The sequence below is a fragment of the Phyllobates terribilis genome, unplaced genomic scaffold (genome assembly GCF_046119375.1).
Source record: "Phyllobates terribilis strain yellow unplaced genomic scaffold, ASM4611937v1 Scaffold_3__8_contigs__length_932513732, whole genome shotgun sequence".
NCBI lineage: Eukaryota > Metazoa > Chordata > Amphibia > Anura > Dendrobatidae > Phyllobates > Phyllobates terribilis.
Genome location: NW_027362763.1, coordinates 202,005,844 through 202,027,155, shown reverse-complemented (window position 1 = coordinate 202,027,155; position 21,312 = coordinate 202,005,844). Strand labels below are relative to the sequence as shown.

Below are 21,312 nucleotides of genomic sequence, written 5' to 3'. Positions count from 1 at the left end.
GATTTTCTTTAATATTGAAAACTTAGAATAGAGCATCTGCTTTAAAAGCCAAGAGATATGTTCAATAACTCCAGAACTCCAGTCATATTAATAAGAGATTAGGAAAATTACATGTGAAAACTGTAACACCGGCGCCCCTGCATGGTGTCCCTTCCCCCTCCATGCAGGAACGCCGATCTACTCACCGCCCTGGCCGCGCGGTGTGTTCCCCAAAGTTCTCCCTGCATCCTGTGACTGTGTCCTGGTGGCGAGCCTAGTACATGCGAGCACTACCCTGTTCTCAAAGAACCAGTGCGCGCACCTGCTAAGAAGCCCCCAGCCAATAGCTGTGAGGCATTTTGTATAAAAGGCACCCTCCCCAAGTGCCTTTTATACAAGGGAGGTGCCTAAGCAACATTGAGTCATTAGTGAGTGAAGTGTGCTAGTAGTGATTTGTTAGGTCCCCTGGTCATTGTGTGGCTAGGTCCTGAACCCGAACCCCTGGTCCTTGTGTGGCTAGGTCCTGAACCCGACCGAACCCATGGACCTTGTTGCGCCAGTGCCTGAACCTGCTCCCCTGATCCGTGTTTGGCCAGTGTCTGAATACGAATCCCTGGTCATTGTGTGGCCACAGCCTGAAGCTCATCCCCTGGTCCATGTGTGGCCAGTGTCTGAATCTGTCCCCTGGTCCGTGTGTGGCCAGTGTCTGAATCTGTCCCCTGGTCCGTGTGTGGCCAGTGTCTGAATCTGTCCCCTGGTCCGTGTGTGGCCAGTGTTTGAATCTGTCCCCTGGTTCTTGTGTGGCCAGTGTCTGAATCTGTCCCCTGGTCCATGTGTGGCCAGTGTCTGAATCTGTCCCCTGGTCCCTGTGTGGTCAGAGCCTGAACCCCATCCCCTGGTCCGTGTGTGGCCAGTGCCTGAACGTGTACTCCTTATGCCGGACTGCTATAGTCAGTCTCCAAATCCAGTACTGTCTATGACTCTGTGTCACTATCGCTCTGCCTGAGAATCCAGAACCTGTGAAGTCTGAATGGAAGTCAAGCTCGAGTCAGCGTACCTAACCCTTGGGGTCAGCAGCTGCAGTACCGGGGGCTCCCTGCAGCTCAAGCCTGACTCCACCATCAGGAACTACAGTGAACACCAGGTAGCCGCTTAGCAGCGCCCGTTCCTAGGTAAGCCCGGCTCTGTGGCACAGTGGTCCACGAACCACGTGAGCCACCTGTGGGTGTGACAAAAACGATCAAAAAATGGTCTGTTCTAAAATTTACTTAGAGATGCAGTATTCTGTGGGTCCAAGACTTTATCAAGAAGAACGTTATGTGCTGAGTAATGATATAATGTGTTTAGAATATATTCTCGGTGTGATAATTCTTCTATGTACAATTGTATCATTTTTACCACTCCTTTTATTTCTATTTAGCACAATTAATAACTGATTTATAAATAATCTATTAATGTCCAGTTTTTGTATAATTACGTAGCTACTTTAGCTATCTTTTTTTTTATCTGCAGTCGTTCCACAAGTCAATCTGACGTACCAGAAATGGTTGATAATCCTCTATATGGTCCAGTGAACAGTGGCTCCCACCAACCACCATCCGCCCAATGCCGACCACTTAAGCCACCTGAACCTGCTACTCGCACCACTCCTGCCATTCGTCAGCGATCAATGACTTATTCATCTTCAGATAAAAAACCTGTGGCTCCGGATAAAACTGCAACAAAAAACATGGCAGCTGTTACCATCAACCGTCCTGAAGTAGCTCCATCTATATCCAAGCCTCGTCCTCCTCTTCCTTCAAAAATCCAGGGTGGCCGTGATGGTCAGCACACTTAACCTTGTCATTCCTTGAAGCACAGTGGAATGTGAACAGATTCTCTATTTTGTCAAAATGATATTGCTGTTTTTGACACATTCCACTTTGAAAATCATGTTCTATATGTTTGTCTTTTCCATTTTCACTTCCATCACTGAAACCCATATATTTTATTTTTGGCTAAACGATGAAAAGATGTTATCTGGGCATCAAATTTTGTATAGGTCATCAATATCAGATCAGTTGGGGTCTGACTGCCTGCACTCCGACTAATCGGCTGTGTTAGCACTGGTGGTGGACATACCTGGTTGGGGCCGCTACACATTAAGGCAGCTGTCCACAACCTTTCTTACTGTGAGAGCCTCATTCATTTCTGAGAGATGGTTGTGAGCCACATTCAGCTCTGAGAGATGGTCGCGAGCCACATTCAGCTCTGAGAGAAGGTCGTGAGCCACATTCAGCTCTGAGAGAAGGTCGCGAGCCACATTCAGCTCTGAGAGATGGTCACGAGCCACATTCAGCTCTGAGAGAAGGTCGCGAGCCACATTCAGCTCTGAGAGATTGTCGCGAGCCACATTCAGCTCTGAGAGAAGGTCGCGAGCCACATTCAGCTCTGAGAGATGGTCGCGAGCCACATTCAGCTCTGAGAGAAGGTCGCGAAACAAATTCAGCTCTAAGAGATGGTCGCGAGACACATTCAGCACCCCTTCCCCGTACACAGTAGTGACACCGAGAACCTGGTATATAGACAGCCAAAGCTTCACCCCAAAAAGCACATCGTGACCTTGTGTCCCTTTCCTTATAGGCAGGATATTTACATCCTGGAGTTCCCACTTTACCCCCATTCAATATTCTTAGATCAAGCATTCTCACCGCTCTAACTGGTAGTTTCATTCTATCTCCAGCTTACCATATTTATTTCCACCCCAATATATGAGCATCCAAATCTGTTCTTCTGTGTGAGGCTACTCAGAAAAGTCACCATCTGGACACCTGCTCTTTATAGATGTTTGCTAGACCTAGTGCTAATGCACCAAGCTGGCAGACAGCCGCGAGCCACACATCATAGACCGAAGAGCCATATGTGGCTCTGGAGCCACAGGCTGGAGACTCCTGGATTAAGGACTCATGCAGACGTCTGTGCAACACGGTCCAAGCATGGGCCGCAATGCATGGACTGGCCACAGGTCTCCCAACCTGAGCATGACAGCTTGATATATTTTTATGAGGCTGTCACGCTTGGGTTGGGAAACCCACGGCAAGTTCGTGTACTGCAGTCCATGCTGTTCAGCTCCATTCAATGCTGCCACTGTAGCAAATATCAGCTTATCAATGGGGGTGCTGGGGGTCGGATGTACATGTTTTTATATTCATGACCTATCCCAAGGATAGGCAATCAATATATTAAGCCCAGATAACACTTTTCATATATATGCCCCACTTTTGATTGGCAATATCTATATATGTAAACTTAAAATATAGCATCTACTTAATATGATCTGATGTCAAATTTTCATATATTTTCAGTTTGTTTTAAAAAAAACACCATTTTTATTTTCCTGAAACCCCAAACAGATTATTTGCTCTTAACAGTATTTTAAAGTTATTTTACTAATTAATACTTTGGTTGACATAAGAACCTCCAATTATTAAGGTGCTAATAATGATGTCAATCACACCTGCAAAGATTTTAGAACATTTTATAAAAAAATGACACAGAAAACTTACAGAACTGTCAACAGCAACTAGTTGGTGGCTTCCAAATAGAACAAGATGCTTTTATTTTTGCTGCTTACTTAGCTATTGTTAAACAAAGGTTGAGCTTCATGTCATTAACACTTGGTACTATGCATCAGACCAGCATTTTACACAAGTCTATTTGACTATGAAGAGGTTGTCCAGTGTCAAGTTATGAGCCATCTACCGGATAGGTGAAAACTTGCTGATCAGTGAGGATTGGACCACTGGTACCACCATTGATCAGCAGAAAGGGGAAATTTTATCCCCGACCTGGAACTTTTATCCATGTTACAAAATGGAATAGCAGATTAGATGCCCGAATGCCACTCCATTCACTCTTTATGGGACTGTTGAGCGCAGCGCTTGGCAGCTCCATAAGGAATGAATGGAGCAGAAGTTGAGCATTCTAACTGGAATAAAGATTCCCAGTTCTGCCGCTTATCGGTCCAGGCCCCATTGATCAACAAGCTATCACCCATTTTGAGGATAGGTGCTAACTTTTTTTCACCGAACAACCCCTTTAATGCCTGTTTCACATGTTCGACATTCATGGTCTGTGTATGGATTGCAATATCCGTACCGACCGTGGGTCTCCTGATCCGAACTCTGACAGCCTTATGGGCAGATGTTGTATGAGACTGTTGAGTTCTGAGAGATCCTTAGCTGGCCAGGACAACGCAGTCCATATCTAGACCATGAATATTGGAATTGTGAATCCGGCCTAACATTCCATTATTCTTGTAGTGACAGTAAAAAAATACTCATACATTCCATATTGGTATGAAAAACTTATAACGTGCATGATACATGTATTTCATACTATGCACATGTAGTATTGTGGTCAGACAAATCTATAAAACTGCTCCATGAACCCGTTTCTTTCTGCTGATAGTGTAGATAGTTGATGGGAGCATTTACAAAATTAAGTAGTTAAGCACTACAAAAATACATTCCTCCTGCATCAACATTTCGGGTCATCACTAGAGGCCACAAAGGTATTTAGGCACAGAATATGGTAGGTAAAGAGTTTCTCCATCAAACCCAGGCTGAATGTTCTTTATATAGTCCTATTAGCTCTGTGGCGCCTATTTCCCAGTATCCCAAGCTTTTTGGGCCCCGGCTACCTAGCTTCCAGTCCTTTGCTCAATAGTGATGAGTCGATCGCGACCAATCCGAGGCAAAGAGCCAGCTCCCTGCTGGGAACGATGGGAGCCGGCACTCCAGTGAGAGCCATTAAATTCTCTGAATGGCTTTCACTGGGCGTAAAATCACGGTGTTCGACAGCCAAAACATCGTCCACCCAAACCCAATACGGCCGGGGTTTCGGCTTGTTAATTTCATTTTAAATGTGTGTTTGCCTACAGTGATCATATATTTAATAGGGATCCGTTTAGGATCCAAAGGAGCCGCACTTTTTGGTGAGTGAAGCCAAGTGAGCCAGATGACCAAAAACAGCCGAACTGCCCATCACTGGCACTCAACATAAGCATTTACTATGACAGCACCTGACCAGAGCAGTGAGTGAAGGGGATGGCTGACTGCTTATTTCAATAGCCAAGCCAACCCCCTTCTTTAGCACTTTAGAAAGAAAAGGGGGCTGACTCACCTACTGAAATATGCAGTCAGCCGTTCCCAGTCATTATGAAGCCCAAGACCAGAAGAGAGGCTGGCAGAACCTGAAAGGCAGCGGCTAGTGAAAGAAGTGGTCACCTGGGCTAATAGGACTATACTGTATTAGTAAGTTATATACCTTATTACATGAAGATCATTTATCTACATTAGCTGATAAAAAAGACTCTTTAACCATGGTACTGAAGGAAAAAATTATAATATCACGTTATACTCTTTGTATTTTATTTCTTACTGTTTGTAAATGACTGTTTTTGCTACTTTTTGTGTAATCCACATTATTTAAAGAGCTTTACTTGAATGAAGAGATGAATTCCCATGAACAGTGCCCAAGTGTAACGCATAATCTCACACTTTTTTTTGGCCACTTCATTAATTTCACATAGAAGGAAACTGCACAAATGTGATTAATTACAGCGTCAAGTTTTATTTTACTTTGAATTGGTAGATTTTTAATGTAACACCTCCTCCCTCATCTATGAGTGCACTTTAAACATGGTAGGTACTGTGAGAAATGCTGAAATTCTAGGTGTACATGGTTTTTGAGGTCGGAGGTTTTGAAAGAAACAGGCCCATCTATGCACCCGTTACACTTATGCTGATGGCTCGTCAGTTACATGGGCATTGGCCACGAGATGAGCAGCACTAGGACCTGGTGAAGGTACAGTGCATATGTATGTCATGGTTTGCATGTGCGGCAGAGAGCACTATTCAGCATTACTGTAAATAGCAAAGGTTTTACTGTTTTGTACATTTCTCTGGAAGAATATAATATTTAAATGTGAGCAGAATAAAAGTATTGCATTCAGTGAAACAATCGGCTCCAGTAAATCATTTCTAGTACACGTTTCATTTTATTAGTTATAATGGCTAACAACTGAAATCTCTTCCCACAAAACCTATTATAAGAAATCTGTCAACTCAAATAGGCTGTGTCGCTGAGCAGGTCCCAAGGGCACTCTGGTATTCATCATTTCAGAGTTCTTGCCTTCGCAGTCATTCAGAGTTGAGCAAAGCGATTTGTAGCACCCAGGTACAAAGTCCACGTCAATGGCTGCCAGACCAGAGCCCTTGCAAACCTCTTCATACCCATTGGCATCCCTCGTACCTTTTCTGATTAGTAGGCACGATGGTGTTGCTCCAGGCCTACTAATCAGAAAAGGCGCTGGAGATGTTGTCACGTAGGAGGAGGTTCACAGGGCTCTAGTCCATCAGTCATGGACAACCAATGTGTCCGCTGGAATGGGGACCTGAAAATCTTTTTGGTTAATTCAACTTTCATTGGTTCGCTGACTAGGCCCAGAATAATATCTTTAAGGCCACAGCCCCACTATCAGTATTTGGCCAGTATTCGGTCAGTATTTTTTTTCAGGAGTGGGAGCCAAAACCAGGTGAGGAACAATCAGAGGAAAAGTATAATAGAAACAAGTCACCAATTCTTCATTTATCACCCACTCCTGAGAAAAGATACTGACCGAATACTGATAGTGGGGCAGTGGCCTTATATTCATAGTTGGACCCAGCAGGACGTGAGAATCCCACCAGTTCCAGAAGCGTTAACACTAGCCTGTGAAGGACAGTGAATATGCTGCCAAGCCCTGACATCACCACCTCTACCTCTGAACTGGTGCAACATTGTCTAGCAGCAGAGGCCGCCGGTGTGGGAGCAGACGTGAGGTTTTTAAAGCTATTGGGGCATATAGTCATCACAGAAGAGAGTCTTTGATGAGTTTTCAGGTTACATCTGAAAGTTCTAAATGTGAGAGACAATCAGACGTGTTGAGGCACTGAGTGCCAGAAGACAGGGGATGCTCAGGAAAAATCTTAAAGGCGATTGAGTAAAGAATGTATGAGAGCAGAGGAGAGAAGGAGATCTTGTGAGGAGTAGAGATTATGTGTGGTAAGATATCAGTAGATTAGTTTGAAAAGGTATGGCGGAAACAGGTTATTGAGGTCCTTGTAAATCATTGTTAGTAGTTTAAACTGGATTCGCTGGTGAATTGGAAGACAATAATGGGATTTGCAGAGGAGGAGGAGTAGTGACGGGGAAAGGTGGATTAATCAGGCAGCGGAGTGAAGGATGGACTGGAAATTGTTAGACAGTAGTCCACAGTAAAAGATGTTGCAATAGTCCAGGCGGGAGATGATGAGGGCACGTGCTAACATTTTTGTAGATAGGATGTTGATGAAGGGACATATTCTGGAAACATTTCTGAGTTGGAGGTTGCAGGATATGGTAAGGGCATGAATGTGTGGTTTGAAGGCAAGAACTGACTTGAGAGTTACTGTGAGGCAGATTAGTGACACGGGAAAATATGATATTATTTATTGTGATAGATCTGATAGAGGGGTTGAGTGAGATAGAAAAAAAATGAAATTGGTTTTGACCACACTGAGTGAGAAGAAAGAATTTATGGCTGACAGACATTCTGGGAGTCTAAACAGCAGAGAGGTGACGTTTGGGCCAGAGAGGTAGAACCGAGAGTTGTCAGCGTATAGATGATACTGGAAGCCAAAGGACTTTGAGTTGTCCCAGGCCAAAAGTATAGATGGAAAAGTGTACAGGTTCCAGGAAAAGCCTTGAGGGGTACCGACAGTGAGAGGGCGGGATGGGGACATAGCATAGTAATGGGAAACGTTAAGCGTGCGGCAAGATATGAGGAGATCCAGGAGAGGGCAAGGTCTTTGGTGTCAAGGGAAGAGAGTATCTGTAGGAGGAGGGAGTGATCAACTACGTCAAAGGCAGAGGACAGGTCTAGGAAGAAGAATATAGAGTATTGTCTGTTAGCTTTAGTGGTGGTAAGTCATTAGTAATTTTGGGTTTGGGCAGTTTCAGTGGAGTGGTGGGGACAGAAGCTGGATTGTAGGTTGTCAAAGAGTGTGTTGGATGAGAGGTGGGTGGAAATTCAGTGTGGACGTGGTGTTTGAGGAGGTTTAAAGTGAAAGGGAGTGGGGCGAGAGCTGGATGTAAAAGTTCGGTCAAGGAATGGTTTCTTCAGGATAGGCGTGATTGTTGAGTGTTTGAAAGCAGAATGGAAGATACCAAGGTTAAAGATAGGTTGAGAGATGGGTTGTGGCTGGGATAAGCATGACGGTGAGGTTAGGGAGGACGTGGGATGGGATAGGATCATGTGCACAAGTGACTACGAGAGAAGATTAGGAAGCTTTTCTTCAGTGATGGTAAGAAAGATTATGGAGGATGGGCATTTGCCCATTATGCAGAAGGGTTGTGGTGGTTTAACATTAAAACTTTGTCTGATGTGGTTGATCTTGTTTTTCAAGTATGAGGAAAAGTCTTTTGCAGAAAAGTGGAAGGTCAAAAGGGGTAACAGTGGATGGAGGAGGGAATTGAAAGTGTTGAATATCTGTATGGGGTTACGGAACAATATAAGAGTTATGAAGTATTCCTGTTTAGCAGATGTGAAGGCTGATTTGCATGTGAAAACTGCTTGTTTGCATGTGATCCAGTCTTCCTGTCGCAGCTTTCTAGTGAGGTTGGTGTGACAGCGTTGTCTATTGATTTACCACTTTCTACCATGTACCAGATGGTATACACAAACCAAAAAACTTGGTGCTAGGGACGCAAGTCATAGACCAGTGTATTATTAAAAAATCAAAGCTTTATTTGAACTGTAAATAAAACAATGTACGCAAGACAACAATGGGTACAGACACATTAAAAGAGAAAAATTGGTGGGTGAACAGGTTTTCAATACCAGATTTACATAGCAAGTTCACCCACCAAACACCCTATGCATGTTTCACCAACGCTTCGTCAGGGGTGGTTGGTGGAAGAGTGAGGTAGGTATAAATAGGGCGATCAAACAAGAGGATTCACCGGTGAAAAAGTTTTATGCACTTACAGCACATGAGGCACATTACGGTCACCATACTTCATTACCAGACGCTGGCGCATGGGCAAAGATGACTAGAAATTATACACTCTGCAACGGGTCTGGGAGGCGGAACCTCTGAGCTACTATACAAGGGGGCGGTCCTTGTAAGGGAGCGGGTGGCGACCAGGGAAGACGGGCAGGCAGTCACAGCAGGTGACCGGGGCAGTCTCTGGGTGAACGGACAGGAGGTCACGGCAAGTGACCGGGGCAGTCTCTGGATGAACGGGCAGGAGGTCACGGCAAGTGACCGGGGCAGTCTCTGGATGAACGGGCAGGAGGTCACGGCAAGTGACCGGGGCAGTCTCTGGGTAAAGGGTTGGTACGACCTGTGACGGCTGAGCCTCCAGGTAGGCAAGCAGGCAGATGGTAGACGTGAGCTCCCAGGTGAGCAGGCGAGAGTCTCTGGATAAGCGGGTGGTCACAGCATGTGACGGCGGAGCCTCCAGGTAGACCAACAGACAGGCAGCAGATGAGCGCTCCCAGGTGAGCGGGCAGGAGTCTCTGGACAGGCGGGTGGTCACAGCACGTGACGGCGGAGCCTCCAGGTAGGCTAGCAGACAGGCAGCAGATGAGCGCTCCCAGGTGAGCGGGCAGGAGTCTCTGGACAGGCGGGTGGTCACAGCACGTGACGGCGGAGCCTCCAGGTAGGCTAGCAGGCAGGTAGCAGATGTGCGCTCCCAGGTGAGCGGGCAAGCTGGTCCATAGACAGACTGACAGGAGTTGGAAGGCAGACCGTCGGACCTCAGGCTAGCAGGCAGGTAGCAGATGTGCGCTCCCAGGTGAGCGGGCAAGCTGGTCCTTAGACAGACTGACAGGAGTCGGAAGGCAGACCGTCGGACCTCAGGCTAGCAGGCAGGTAGCAGAATATCAGGCAGGAATCAGACAGCAAACTGGCAGGAATCTGGCAGGTAACTGGCAACGGGACCTGAGGGCTGAAGCAGAGTAGGGAACAGTGCAACAACATTGCTCAGGCACCTCCATTTTGGAGGAGGTGCCTTATATATGGTGAAGTCCTCCGGCCATTGGCCGGGGACTCCTTAGGACGGCGCGCGCGGCCCCTTTAAGAGGGAGGGAGCGCGCGCGCGCGCGCCCTAAGCACAGTGTCCGGGAAGGAGCGCACGCTGCCAGCAGAGCGGGAGGAGGACGCCGGGCTCGGAGCAGAGGGGTGAGGGGAACAGCGTCCCTGCCTAGCAGAGGGCAGGGACGCCGGCGCTACAGTACCCCCCCTTTTAGGCCCCCCCTTTTTTAGGCCAGAGAGAAATTTAGCTAGGATGAGAGGGGCATGGATGTTCTCCCGGGGCTCCCACGTTCTCTCTTCAGGACCAAACCCCTTCCAATCTACTAGAAAAAAGGTCCTCCCTCTTACCCTTTTGGTGGCCAGAATGTTCTCTACCTCAAATTCGTTTTCAGCGGAAACCGGAGCAGGAGGCGTACCTGTAGACTTGGAAAAAGAGTTAAGTACCACAGGTTTGAGGAGAGATACATGGAAGGAGTTAGGGATCCGCAAGTTGGCCGGGAGTTTCAATTTATAGGCCACCGGGTTGATCTGACTGATGACCTCCAGAGGACCGATGAACCGAGGCCCTAACTTATAGGAAGGAATCTTGAGCCAGACATACTTGGACAAGAGCCAGACCTTATCCCCTGGACGGAATTGAGGAGGATCCAGACGTTTTTTGTCAGCATGTCTTTTCATACGCTCGGATGACAGAAGGAGTGCGGATCGGGTACTCTCCCATATGGAGGAAAATTTGTTAACAAGAGATTCCGCAGCCGGATTGTCCACCGAGGTGGAGACGGGAAATGGGATCCGAGGATGCTGACCGAAGACTACAAAAAACGGGGATTTGGAGGAAGATTCGCTCTCGTGATTGTTGTAAGAAAATTCGGCCCATGGCAGGAGATCCACCCAGTCTGAATGGTGGGCATTAACGAAGTGCCGGAGGTAACTGGTCAGGTTCTGATTGATCCGCTCCACTTGACCATTAGACTGTGGGTGGTAAGCGGAGGAGAAGTCCAGGGTGACGTCTAGCAGTTTACAAGTGGCTCTCCAGAAGCGTGAGGTGAACTGTACCCCACGATCCGACACGATGTGGAGGGGCAGGCCATGAAGACGGAAGATGTGGCGGATAAAGTCTTTAGCCAGCTCGGGTGCAGACGGGAGGCCTGGCAGGGGAACGAAATGAGCCATCTTGGAAAAGCGGTCAGCGACCACCCAAATGACCGTACAACCGGCAGAGACGGGGAGATCAGTTATAAAGTCCATTGCTATATGCTGCTGGGGGGCAGCAGGTACTGGGAGCGGAAGGAGGCGACCGGCTGGCAGATGTCTCGGAACCTTGTTGCGGGCGCAGGACACACAGGCAGAAACAAAGTCTATTACGTCCTTGTGCAGGGTAGGCCACCAGTAGTGCCAGGTAATAAGCTGGAGGGTCTTTTTCTGACCGGCGTGGCCAGCTAGTTTAGACGAGTGACCCCAGTGTAGGATCTTCTCCCGATCAGGTACTGATACGAACGTCTTACCGGGAGGGAGACGATTTAGACTCACGGGAGCCACCTGCATTACTCTGGCGGGATCGATGATGTGTTTCGGTTCTTCCTCGAGATCAGGCACCAGAAAGGATCGGGATAAGGCGTCCGCCTTGATGTTTTTGTCAGCCGGGCGAAAATGAAGAAAAAAATCAAAGCGAGCAAAAAACAAGGACCACCGAGCTTGGCGCGGGTTAAGTCTCTGGGCATGCTGGAGGTAAGCCAAGTTCTTGTGGTCAGTGTAAATTATTACCGGGTGAAGAGCCCCTTCGAGCAGGTAACGCCACTCCTCCAATGCCAGCTTGATGGCCAATAACTCTCGATCTCCAATGGAATAGTTGCGCTCAGAAGAGGAGAAGAGTTTGGAGAAGAAGCCACAAGTTACCATTCTCCCGGAAGATGATTTTTGGGTAAGTACCACTCCGGCTCCAGAGGAGGAGGTGTCAACCTCCAGGAAGAACTGCTTCTTGCCATCTGGGCGATGCAGCACCGGGGCGGAAGAGAAGGCCTGTTTTAAGGAAAGAAAGGCCTCCTCTGCTTCGGGCGGCCACTCTCTGGGATTAGTGCCCTTACGGGTGAGCGCGGAAATTGGGGCAGTCCGGGAAGAAAAGTGCGGTATGAAGAGGCGGTAGTAGTTGGCGAAGCCCAGGAACCGCTGAATGGCCTTCAACCCCTCCGGTCGGGGCCATTTCTCGATGGCAGACAGTTTCTCTGGATCCATTCGTAGGCCGGTCTGAGAAATAATGTAGCCCAAAAACGGAAGCGAGGTCTGCTCAAAGAGGCACTTCTCATATTTAGCGAAGAGGTGATTCTGCCTGAGCCTGAGCAGGACCTGACGAACGTCTCTCCGGTGAGTCTGGAGATCCGGAGAGAAGACCAAGATGTCGTCCAGGTACACCACTACGCAGGAGTAGAGAAGGTCCCGGAAGATGTCATTGACCAACTCTTGAAAGACGGCAGGAGCGTTACAGAGACCAAAGGGCATTACCAGATATTCATAGTGGCCGTCCCGGGTGTTGAATGCAGTCTTCCATTCATCCCCTTGACGGATACGGACCAGGTTGTACGCCCCACGGAGATCCAGTTTGGTGAAGATTCTAGCCCCCCTCAGACGATCAAATAATTCTGGAATGAGCGGAAGGGGGTACTTATTCTTCACCGTGATCTGGTTAAGGCCTCTATAGTCTATACAGGGACGGAGAGAGCTGTCCTTCTTTTTTACGAAAAAGAAGCCTGCTCCCGCCGGGGAGGTAGATTTCCGGATGAATCCCCTGGTCAAATTCTCCTCAATATATTCGGACATCGACCGGGTCTCAGCAGCGGACAATGGGTAAATACGCCCCCGGGGAGGCGTAGCACCGGGTAACAGGTCGATAGGACAGTCGTATGGTCTATGAGGGGGTAATGTCTCTGCCTCCTTTTTATTAAAGACATCAGCAAATGACCAATAGGGAATCGGAAGTCCAGGTAGATTAGTTGGGGTAGGAGAAGGACGGGCGGGATGAACAGGAACCAAACAAGTCTTATGACAGTCCTGTCCCCAGCGAAGGACTTCTCCGGTCTGCCAGTCAAGCACGGGTGCATGTCTCTGGAGCCAAGGTAGACCTAGTAAGAGGGTGTGAGAGAGTCCAGGCAGAACATGAAAAGAGATGTTCTCAGAATGCAGCATTCCCACCTGCAGAGTTACGGATTCGGTGATGAGTTGGAGTTGGATGGGACGTGGTAAGAGGCCCCCATCCACAGCAGCGACAGATAATGGTATAGCCAGAGGTTTGGTGGGAATGCGGTATTTTTCTACCAGGGCCTGTGAAATAAGATTCCCGGCCGCTCCAGAGTCAAGTTGGGCTAGTTCGAAAAAACGATTCTCCCCGCAGATAATTGAGACTGACAGCAGCAGAGATGGAGAGGATTTATTCTTGTCTAGGTCGACCTCTCTGAGCGAACCTAGACACAGGCGTTTCCCGACCTCTCCGGGCAGGTACGGATCCGGTGCTCCTTACTGCCACAGTAGAAGCAGCTCCCCTCGGCACGGCGTAAGTCCTGACGGGTTTTGACCATCTTGGTCTGGTCGACCTGCATAGGCTCAGGAGAGTGTACCTGGGGAGAAAAGGAGGGAGTGACGGATTTCTGAAAAGTAGGAGCTAGACGTGGGAACCTCCTCTCACGGGTGATTTCTTTGACACGCTCCTGGAACCGTAGGTCAATCCAGGTGGCAAGAGTTATTAGGTCATCGAGAGTGGTAGGAATGTCTCGACCGGCAAGTTCATCTTTAATACGGCCGGACAGACCCTCCCAGAAGACAGATACCAGAGCGTCGTTATCCCAGGCCAGCTCCGAGGCAAGGGTACGGAACCGTATGGTATATTGGCCCACGGTGAGACTTCCCTGACGGAGGCGTAGCAGAGATGATGCGGATGAGGTCTTCCGTCCAGGTTCGTCGAAGACTTTCCGGAAAGCCGTGAGAAAGGCAGGCAAGTCGGACACCAGGGGGTCTCCTCTCCCATAGAGGATTTAGCCAGGCCAGGGCCTCCCCGGTAAGATGGGACATGATGAAGGCAATTTTGGCCCGGTCGGAGTTAAACTGGTGGGACAGGAGTTCAAAGTGCAGGGTGCACTGATTTATAAAGCCCCGAGCCTGAGCGGAGTCGCCTCCGAAGCGAGGAGGTGCAGAAAGCCGGGGTCCGGGGTAGGATACCATAGTATTGGTGGGCAGCGGAGCTGCCGGATTACGAGTCATGGCACTGGCGGTGGTTGCTGGTGGAGCAGTCAGAGTGTCCAGGCGAGAATTGACATTCCGCAGGTGACCCAGGATGGACTCCTGTTGGGACCTCTGACGGGACAGTTCATGACACAGGTCCGAGAGTGAGGGAGCTTGGGTGCCACCGGGTTCCATGGCCCAAGCAAACTGTAACGGGTCTGGGAGGCGGAACCTCTGAGCTACTATACAAGGGGGCGGTCCTTGTAAGGGAGCGGGTGGCGACCAGGGAAGACGGGCAGGCAGTCACAGCAGGTGACCGGGGCAGTCTCTGGGTGAACGGATAGGAGGTCACGGCAAGTGACCGGGGCAGTCTCTGGATGAACGGGCAGGAGGTCACGGCAAGTGACCGGGGCAGTCTCTGGATGAACGGGCAGGAGGTCACGGCAAGTGACCGGGGCAGTCTCTGGATGAACGGGCAGGAGGTCACGGCAAGTGACCGGGGCAGTCTCTGGATGAACGGGCAGGAGGTCACGGCAAGTGACCGGGGCAGTCTCTGGGTAAAGGGTTGGTGCGACCTGTGACGTCTGAGCCTCCAGGTAGGCAAGCAGGCAGATGGTAGACGTGAGCTCCCAGGTGAGCAGGCGAGAGTCTCTAGATAAGCGGGTGGTCACAGCATGTGACGGCGGAGCCTCCAGGTAGGCCAACAGACAGGCAGCAGATGAGCGCTCCCAGGTGAGCGGGCAGGAGTCTCTGGACAGGCGGGTGGTCACAGCACGTGACGGCGGAGCCTCCAGGTAGGCTAGCAGACAGGCAGCAGATGAGCGCTCCCAGGTGAGCGGGCAGGAGTCTCTGGACAGGCGGGTGGTCACAGCACGTGACGGCGGAGCCTCCAGGTAGGCTAGCAGGCAGGTAGCAGATGTGCGCTCCCATGTGAGCGGGCAAGCTGGTCCATAGACAGACTGACAGGAGTTGGAAGGCAGACCGTCGGACCTCAGGCTAGCAGGCAGGTAGCAGATGTGCGCTCCCAGGTGAGAGGGCAAGCTGGTCCTTAGACAGACTGACAGGAGTCGGAAGGCAGACCGTCGGACCTCAGGCTAGCAGGCAGGTAGCAGAATATCAGGCAGGAATCAGACAGCAAGCTGGCAGGAATCTGGCAGGTAACTGGCAACGGGACCTGAGGGCTGAAGCAGAGTAGGGAACAGTGCAACAACATTGCTCAGGCACCTCCATTTTGGAGGAGGTGCCTTATATATGGTGAAGTCCTCCGGCCATTGGCCGGGGACTCCTTAGGACGGCGCGCGCGGCCCCTTTAAGAGGGAGGGAGCGCGCGCGCCCTAAGCACAGTGGCCGGGAAGGAGCGCGCGCTGCCAGCAGAGCGGGAGGAGGACGCCGGGCTCGGAGCAGAGGGGTGAGGGGAACAGCGTCCCTGCCTAGCAGAGGGCAGGGACGCCGGCGCTACAGTACCCCCCCTTTTAGGCCCCCCCTTTTTTAGGCCAGAGAGAAATTTAGCTAGGATGAGAGGGGCATGGATGTTCTCCCGGGGCTCCTACGTTCTCTCTTCAGGACCAAACCCCTTCCAATCTACTAGAAAAAAGGTCCTCCCTCTTACCCTTTTGGTGGCCAGAATGTTCTCTACCTCAAATTCGTTTTCAGCGGAAACCGGAGCAGGAGGCGTACCTGTAGACTTGGAAAAAGAGTTAAGTACCACAGGTTTGAGGAGAGATACATGGAAGGAGTTAGGGATCCGCAAGTTGGCCGGGAGTTTCAATTTATAGGCCACCGGGTTGATCTGACTGATGACCTCCAGAGGACCGATGAACCGAGGCCCTAACTTATAGGAAGGAATCTTGAGCCGGACATACTTGGACAAGAGCCAGACCTTATCCCCTGGACGGAATTGAGGAGGATGCAGATGTTTTTTGTCAGCATGTCTTTTCATACGCTCGGATGACAGAAGGAGTGCAGATCGGGTACTCTCCCATATGGAGGAAAATTTGTTAACAAGAGATTCCGCAGCCGGATTGTCCACCGAGGTGGAGATGGGAAATGGGATCCGAGGATGCTGACCGAAGACTACAAAAAACGGGGATTTGGAGGAAGATTCGCTCTCGTGATTGTTGTAAGAAAATTCGGCCCATGGCAGGAGATCCACCCAGTCTGAATGGTGGGCATTAACGAAGTGCCGGAGGTAACTGGTCAGGTTCTGATTGATCCGCTCCACTTGACCATTAGACTGTGGGTGGTAAGCGGAGGAGAAGTCCAGGGTGACGTCTAGCAGTTTACAAGTGGCTCTCCAGAAGCGTGAGGTGAACTGTACCCCACGATCCGACACGATGTGGAGGGGCAGGCCATGAAGACGGAAGATGTGGCGGATAAAGTCTTTAGCCAGCTCGGGTGCAGACGGGAGGCCTGGCAGGGGAACGAAATGAGCCATCTTGGAAAAGCGGTCAGCGCCCTAAGCACAGTGGCCGGGAAGGAGCGCGCGCTGCCAGCAGAGCGGGAGGAGGACGCCGGGCTCGGAGCAGAGGGGTGAGGGGAACAGCGTCCCTGCCTAGCAGAGGTCAGGGACGCCGGCGCTACACACTCCAGCACTCACAGAAGTTAAAGTGCTGGTACGGTCACGTGTACCGGCACTTTAACTTTCGCGATATTGCCGTGTACCAGACACGTTACTAACCTCACGTGGCCTCCATGTCACATGCGACATGTACCATAAAGGAGATTGTTTTGGAAATGGTACTTGCCGGCTCTTTCGGAAATGAGGAGGTCTTTATGATGGCTATAGTTTGTGACATCCCCAAAAATTTCTTACTAGTGATTTTTCTTGTGGAAAATACTTACCTCTATGGCACCTTTGTGCATTTATGAATGTTTATTTCTTATACTTTTATAAATTGATATTGGCATGCATACATGATTACTTTGTTAGCATTATATCCTACAAGCACACAGTTATATATACTGTGACCTTCCTTATACATGTACTAGGACATAGGTACCTTTTCTATGCATTTTTTTGCATTTATTTAAAATGTTCACGCTTTTTTCATTAAAATTGGTGCTAATATCATGAGTCTATAACATTTTATACACTTATATCCTACCTGCCCGTTCATAGGGGTGTGATCCTGGTATTCAGTCAGGGCTGGCGCCGCCCACGCACGTGCGGGCAGCCGCGGCTGGCCATGTCATACTGTGCAAATGCCCCACTTACATCACCACTAGCCGGGAGCAAAATTCTAATGCGTGGGCGGCGCCAGCACTGACTGGATGCGAGGATCACACCCCTATGACTGAACGAGCAGGTAGGATATAAGTGTATAAAATGTTATAGACTCATGATATTAGCATCAATTTTAATGAAAAAAGTGTGTTAGTGATGCGCATTGCATCACTAACAACGCAATGGGGGCAGTTTACATAGTAGATAAGACATGACAGGTTCCCTTTAAGAGCAACGCTTACAAGCATTATAGAAAAGAGCTTGTGAGTAGGGATGAGCGGACCCCTGGAAGTTCAGGTTCTGGTACCAGACCGAACTTTAGTCCAAAGTTCGGTTTGGGTACCAGAACTTGAACCTAAACTCCACTGAAATCAATGGGGACCCGAACTTTGTAGCTTGAAAATCTTTCTCTCTCGTAAATTGCAAAGATTTAACAAGTAAATTGCACTTTACAGTTTTACCCATTTATTATTACAAAAATAAAACTTTTAGATAATTTTCCCATGTAGCATAAATGCTTCATTTTTTGTGCACAGCATCTGTTGTGTTTAACTGTTAAAGCAAAGTGGATGTGATTTTATGAAAACTCCTGCCCACTTGGTGTAAAGACGCTGTTGAACTGTGTGGTTTTTGCTGCTTTTTATCTATAAACTTCTATCGGAAGACTGAAAGAAGAAACGCATGTAAAAAACCCGCAGTTTCCTTTTTAGAATCAAAGCTTTTCTGTACTAGAAAAAACAAACATTAAAAAATGCTTCTTCAATTCGGCACCAAAAAGAAATCAAATAAAGAGGAAATCACAGCAGAAACGTAATAATCAGGGAAGCTTGTTATTGCATACTGTGGTGCAGATAAAAGGCAGGAGAAAAAAACGCAGCATTTACACTAAATGTGAACACGGCCTAAATTCTACATTTCTAGTAGTGTCTAGATTAAATTCTTATGGCCATGTGAGCCTCCGATATAGATGTGAACCCAGACACGGGGGGATACCCAAATGTGACACAACGGCAACTCCATCCCAAGTTTCAACATGCAACACTATTTTGTTCTGTGAGAATGAGGCCAAATGAGTGAAACCCAACAGATATAACTGTAAAACAAATATAGCATACAGGGGACTTTATAACGGAAACCACGAAGCATTGTGACCAGTGGGGCAGATTTATTAAACTGTCTAAAATAAAAACTTTGTTTCGAATAGCAACCAATCACCGCGCAGCTTTCATGGTACAAGAGCTGTATAAAAAATGAAAGCGTAACTCTTATTGGTTACTATGGGCAACAAAGAGTTATTCTTTTAGGAAGTTTTGAAACGGAGGTCCTATACTGTCTTATAACAGAATGAGTTCATCGGCCACACAACCATTTCCTCCTTTGTATTACGACATCAGGATGGCAGCGTTAGAACACATCACGTGATTACAAAGTCACCTGACGGCTTCCGCGACATTCTGCCAACCACAACATGGCCGTCGCAAGTCGTGAGTTTACTCAATGCCATTCATTACTCACTCATAGTGATTTTCTTTACCTGCTATTTTTCACAGAAGCGGACATAACTTTTCTTCTGATGACTCTAGCATCATTTTGCGTCAAGCAAACGCGGACCACTATTCGCGGCGTAGGTCGCACTTATCTGACGTCATCAGTGCGAGTCACGGCGTGAATGGATCCTGGGAAGCAGCGCTGCGGCGGATATGCTGGAAGGTTGAACGGAGCGTGCAGAGGAGCATAGAGGAAGTCGGAGACTGCAGTGACTGACGGATAGACGGGGCCTGACAGCTACAGCCATATACAGGGCAGTGCTGCTATAGACCGCGGGGGGCGCTACAGCCACATGTGCGTCCGGACCACTGTGCCAGCGCTGGAGACCTGAGCGCATCATGTAAGAGCGCCGCCCGCAGGAGGGCACACAGCATCGCCATGGCTGCCGGCTGCAGGGCAGGGGCTCTCCCAGGCTGGAAGCTTCACATCTCCCGGGAGCTGCGGAGAAGAGACCGGGAGCAGAGGCAGGCCTTCGAGGAGCTCATCCTGCAGTGTAAGTGCCACTGCCCCTGGCCTCTCCTGTGTGTGTGTGTGTGTGTGTGTGTGTGTGTGTGTGTGTGTGTGTGTGTGTGTGTGTGTGTGTGTGTGTGTGTATATGTATGTATGTATGTACATATGTGTGTGTTTACACCCCTCGATATTGACATTGCCTCACCAAGAAGGAGCTGGATAGACATGTTAATGATCTGCAAATGATGAAGATATGGGAAAAAAAAGTTTTCAAAACCTCTAAATTTATTCAGTATCGGGTATGAGCACCATGTGTAAAAAAAAAAAAAAAAAAAAAAGGCACTTACAGCCTTGGCTGCTATCAGTGAGGTTATTATTGGTTGTCTGAGGAAGGTTTGGCCACGATTAATGCACTTGGGCAAATCATCAAGATCCGCTGCTGGCAGCTGCTTTTGCAATTGCCGATCAATCACGTTCCAGATGTGATGAGAAACCAGTCCGGAGGCGCTGCAGGCCATGTACGCATGTTTAGGCCACACATGCAGCTCACAGTAACATAAATAATATGCGACTGTGGGTTTCCTCTGGTTTCCTCCCACACTCCAAAGACCTACTGATAGGGAATGTAGATAGTGCTGTGGAATTAATGGCGCTATATGTGAGCATAATAAATACCACTAGTTCCACAATTGATCCATTCTATGCAGCAAGTAACATATAACAAGGCTAAGGCATCAGAGTTTGAGCTATGAGCCCAGCATCTATCTCCAAGTGTTCTATTGACCTCTTGCCACTGCTCTCAAAGACTATCGTGATGCAGAGATAAGCTGGAATGGATGTCTATCCTCAGTGATGAGTCCTGCTTTTGTCTTGGATGCAATGATAGTTGGAGATTGGTCTGGAGACCATGTGGGCAACGTCATGTAGAGGTCTTCATGAGGGATAGTGAAAGTGTCCCAGGAGCCATTTTTCTGCAAAACAGGCCACATGTTGCTCATGCCAGAAGCCTGCATGACCTACACATGCTACCATGGTCTCCATCTTCTCCGTACTTGTCTCCCGTAAAGCATATCTGGGACATCATTTGTCGCCAATTACACAGGGAGCTGCCATGATTTGCTGCCTTAGTGCAGGGTTCCCCAACTCCAGTCCTCAAGGCCCACCAACAGGTCATGTTTTCAGGATTTCCTTAGTATTACACAGGTGATAATTCCATCACCTGCACAGGCAATAATTCCATCACCTGTGCAATGCTGAGGAAATCCTGAAAACATGACCTGTTGGTGGGCCTTGAGGACTGGAGTTGGGGAACCCTGCCTTAGTGCATTCAGCATGGCAGAACCTTCCTCAGACAACCATTAATAACATTTTTTTAATGGCAGTCAATGTGTGTAAGTACCAGGATTTCTGCTAGTGCTGCTCATACATGATACTGAATAAATCAAGAGATTTAGAAACTTGTTTCCATTGTTTCAGAATTTTCATATCAATAACATGTCTATTCATCCTGTAACTTTCATTGTTGAGTAGTGTATGAATGTGTGTGTGTGTGTGTGTGTGTGTGTGTGTGTGTGTGTGTATATATAGAACCAAAGGAATGAGCACCAGTAATATCTAATGACTGCAGAGCTAAGGAGTGATTGCTGCTGTAGAACCTTTTTAACCTTCTGCTGAAGCCAGTTTTCATTATTACATTTCCATTTTCCCCCTCCCCTCCTTCCAAGAACCATCCATTTATTTTATTGTCCCATTGACGTAGCCACATGAAGGATTATACATTGCCGACCGAGTTGTAATATTGAA

General features: G+C 48.5%; 2 protein-coding genes across 6 annotated transcripts in view; both read left to right on the top strand.

Annotated features, from left to right (window-relative positions):
- Positions 1 to 4,482, top strand: part of INPP5D (inositol polyphosphate-5-phosphatase D) — a 171,584-nt gene extending 167,102 nt beyond the window's left edge. For all 3 annotated transcript variants that reach the window (XM_073674490.1, XM_073674489.1, XM_073674491.1), the window contains one exon: positions 1,492 to 4,482. In XM_073674490.1, coding sequence (XP_073530591.1) covers positions 1,492 to 1,816 — 325 coding nt within the window. In that variant the 3' untranslated portion in view covers positions 1,817 to 4,482. The remainder of the gene's footprint in view (positions 1 to 1,491) is intronic.
- Positions 4,483 to 19,121: 14,639 nt separating this feature from the next.
- ATG16L1 (autophagy related 16 like 1) overlaps positions 19,122 to 21,312 on the top strand; it is a 47,359-nt gene continuing 45,168 nt past the window's right edge. For all 3 annotated transcript variants that reach the window (XM_073674488.1, XM_073674487.1, XM_073674486.1), the window contains exon 1: positions 19,122 to 19,552. In XM_073674488.1, the coding sequence (XP_073530589.1) occupies positions 19,438 to 19,552 (115 nt within the window). In that variant the 5' untranslated portion in view covers positions 19,122 to 19,437. The remainder of the gene's footprint in view (positions 19,553 to 21,312) is intronic.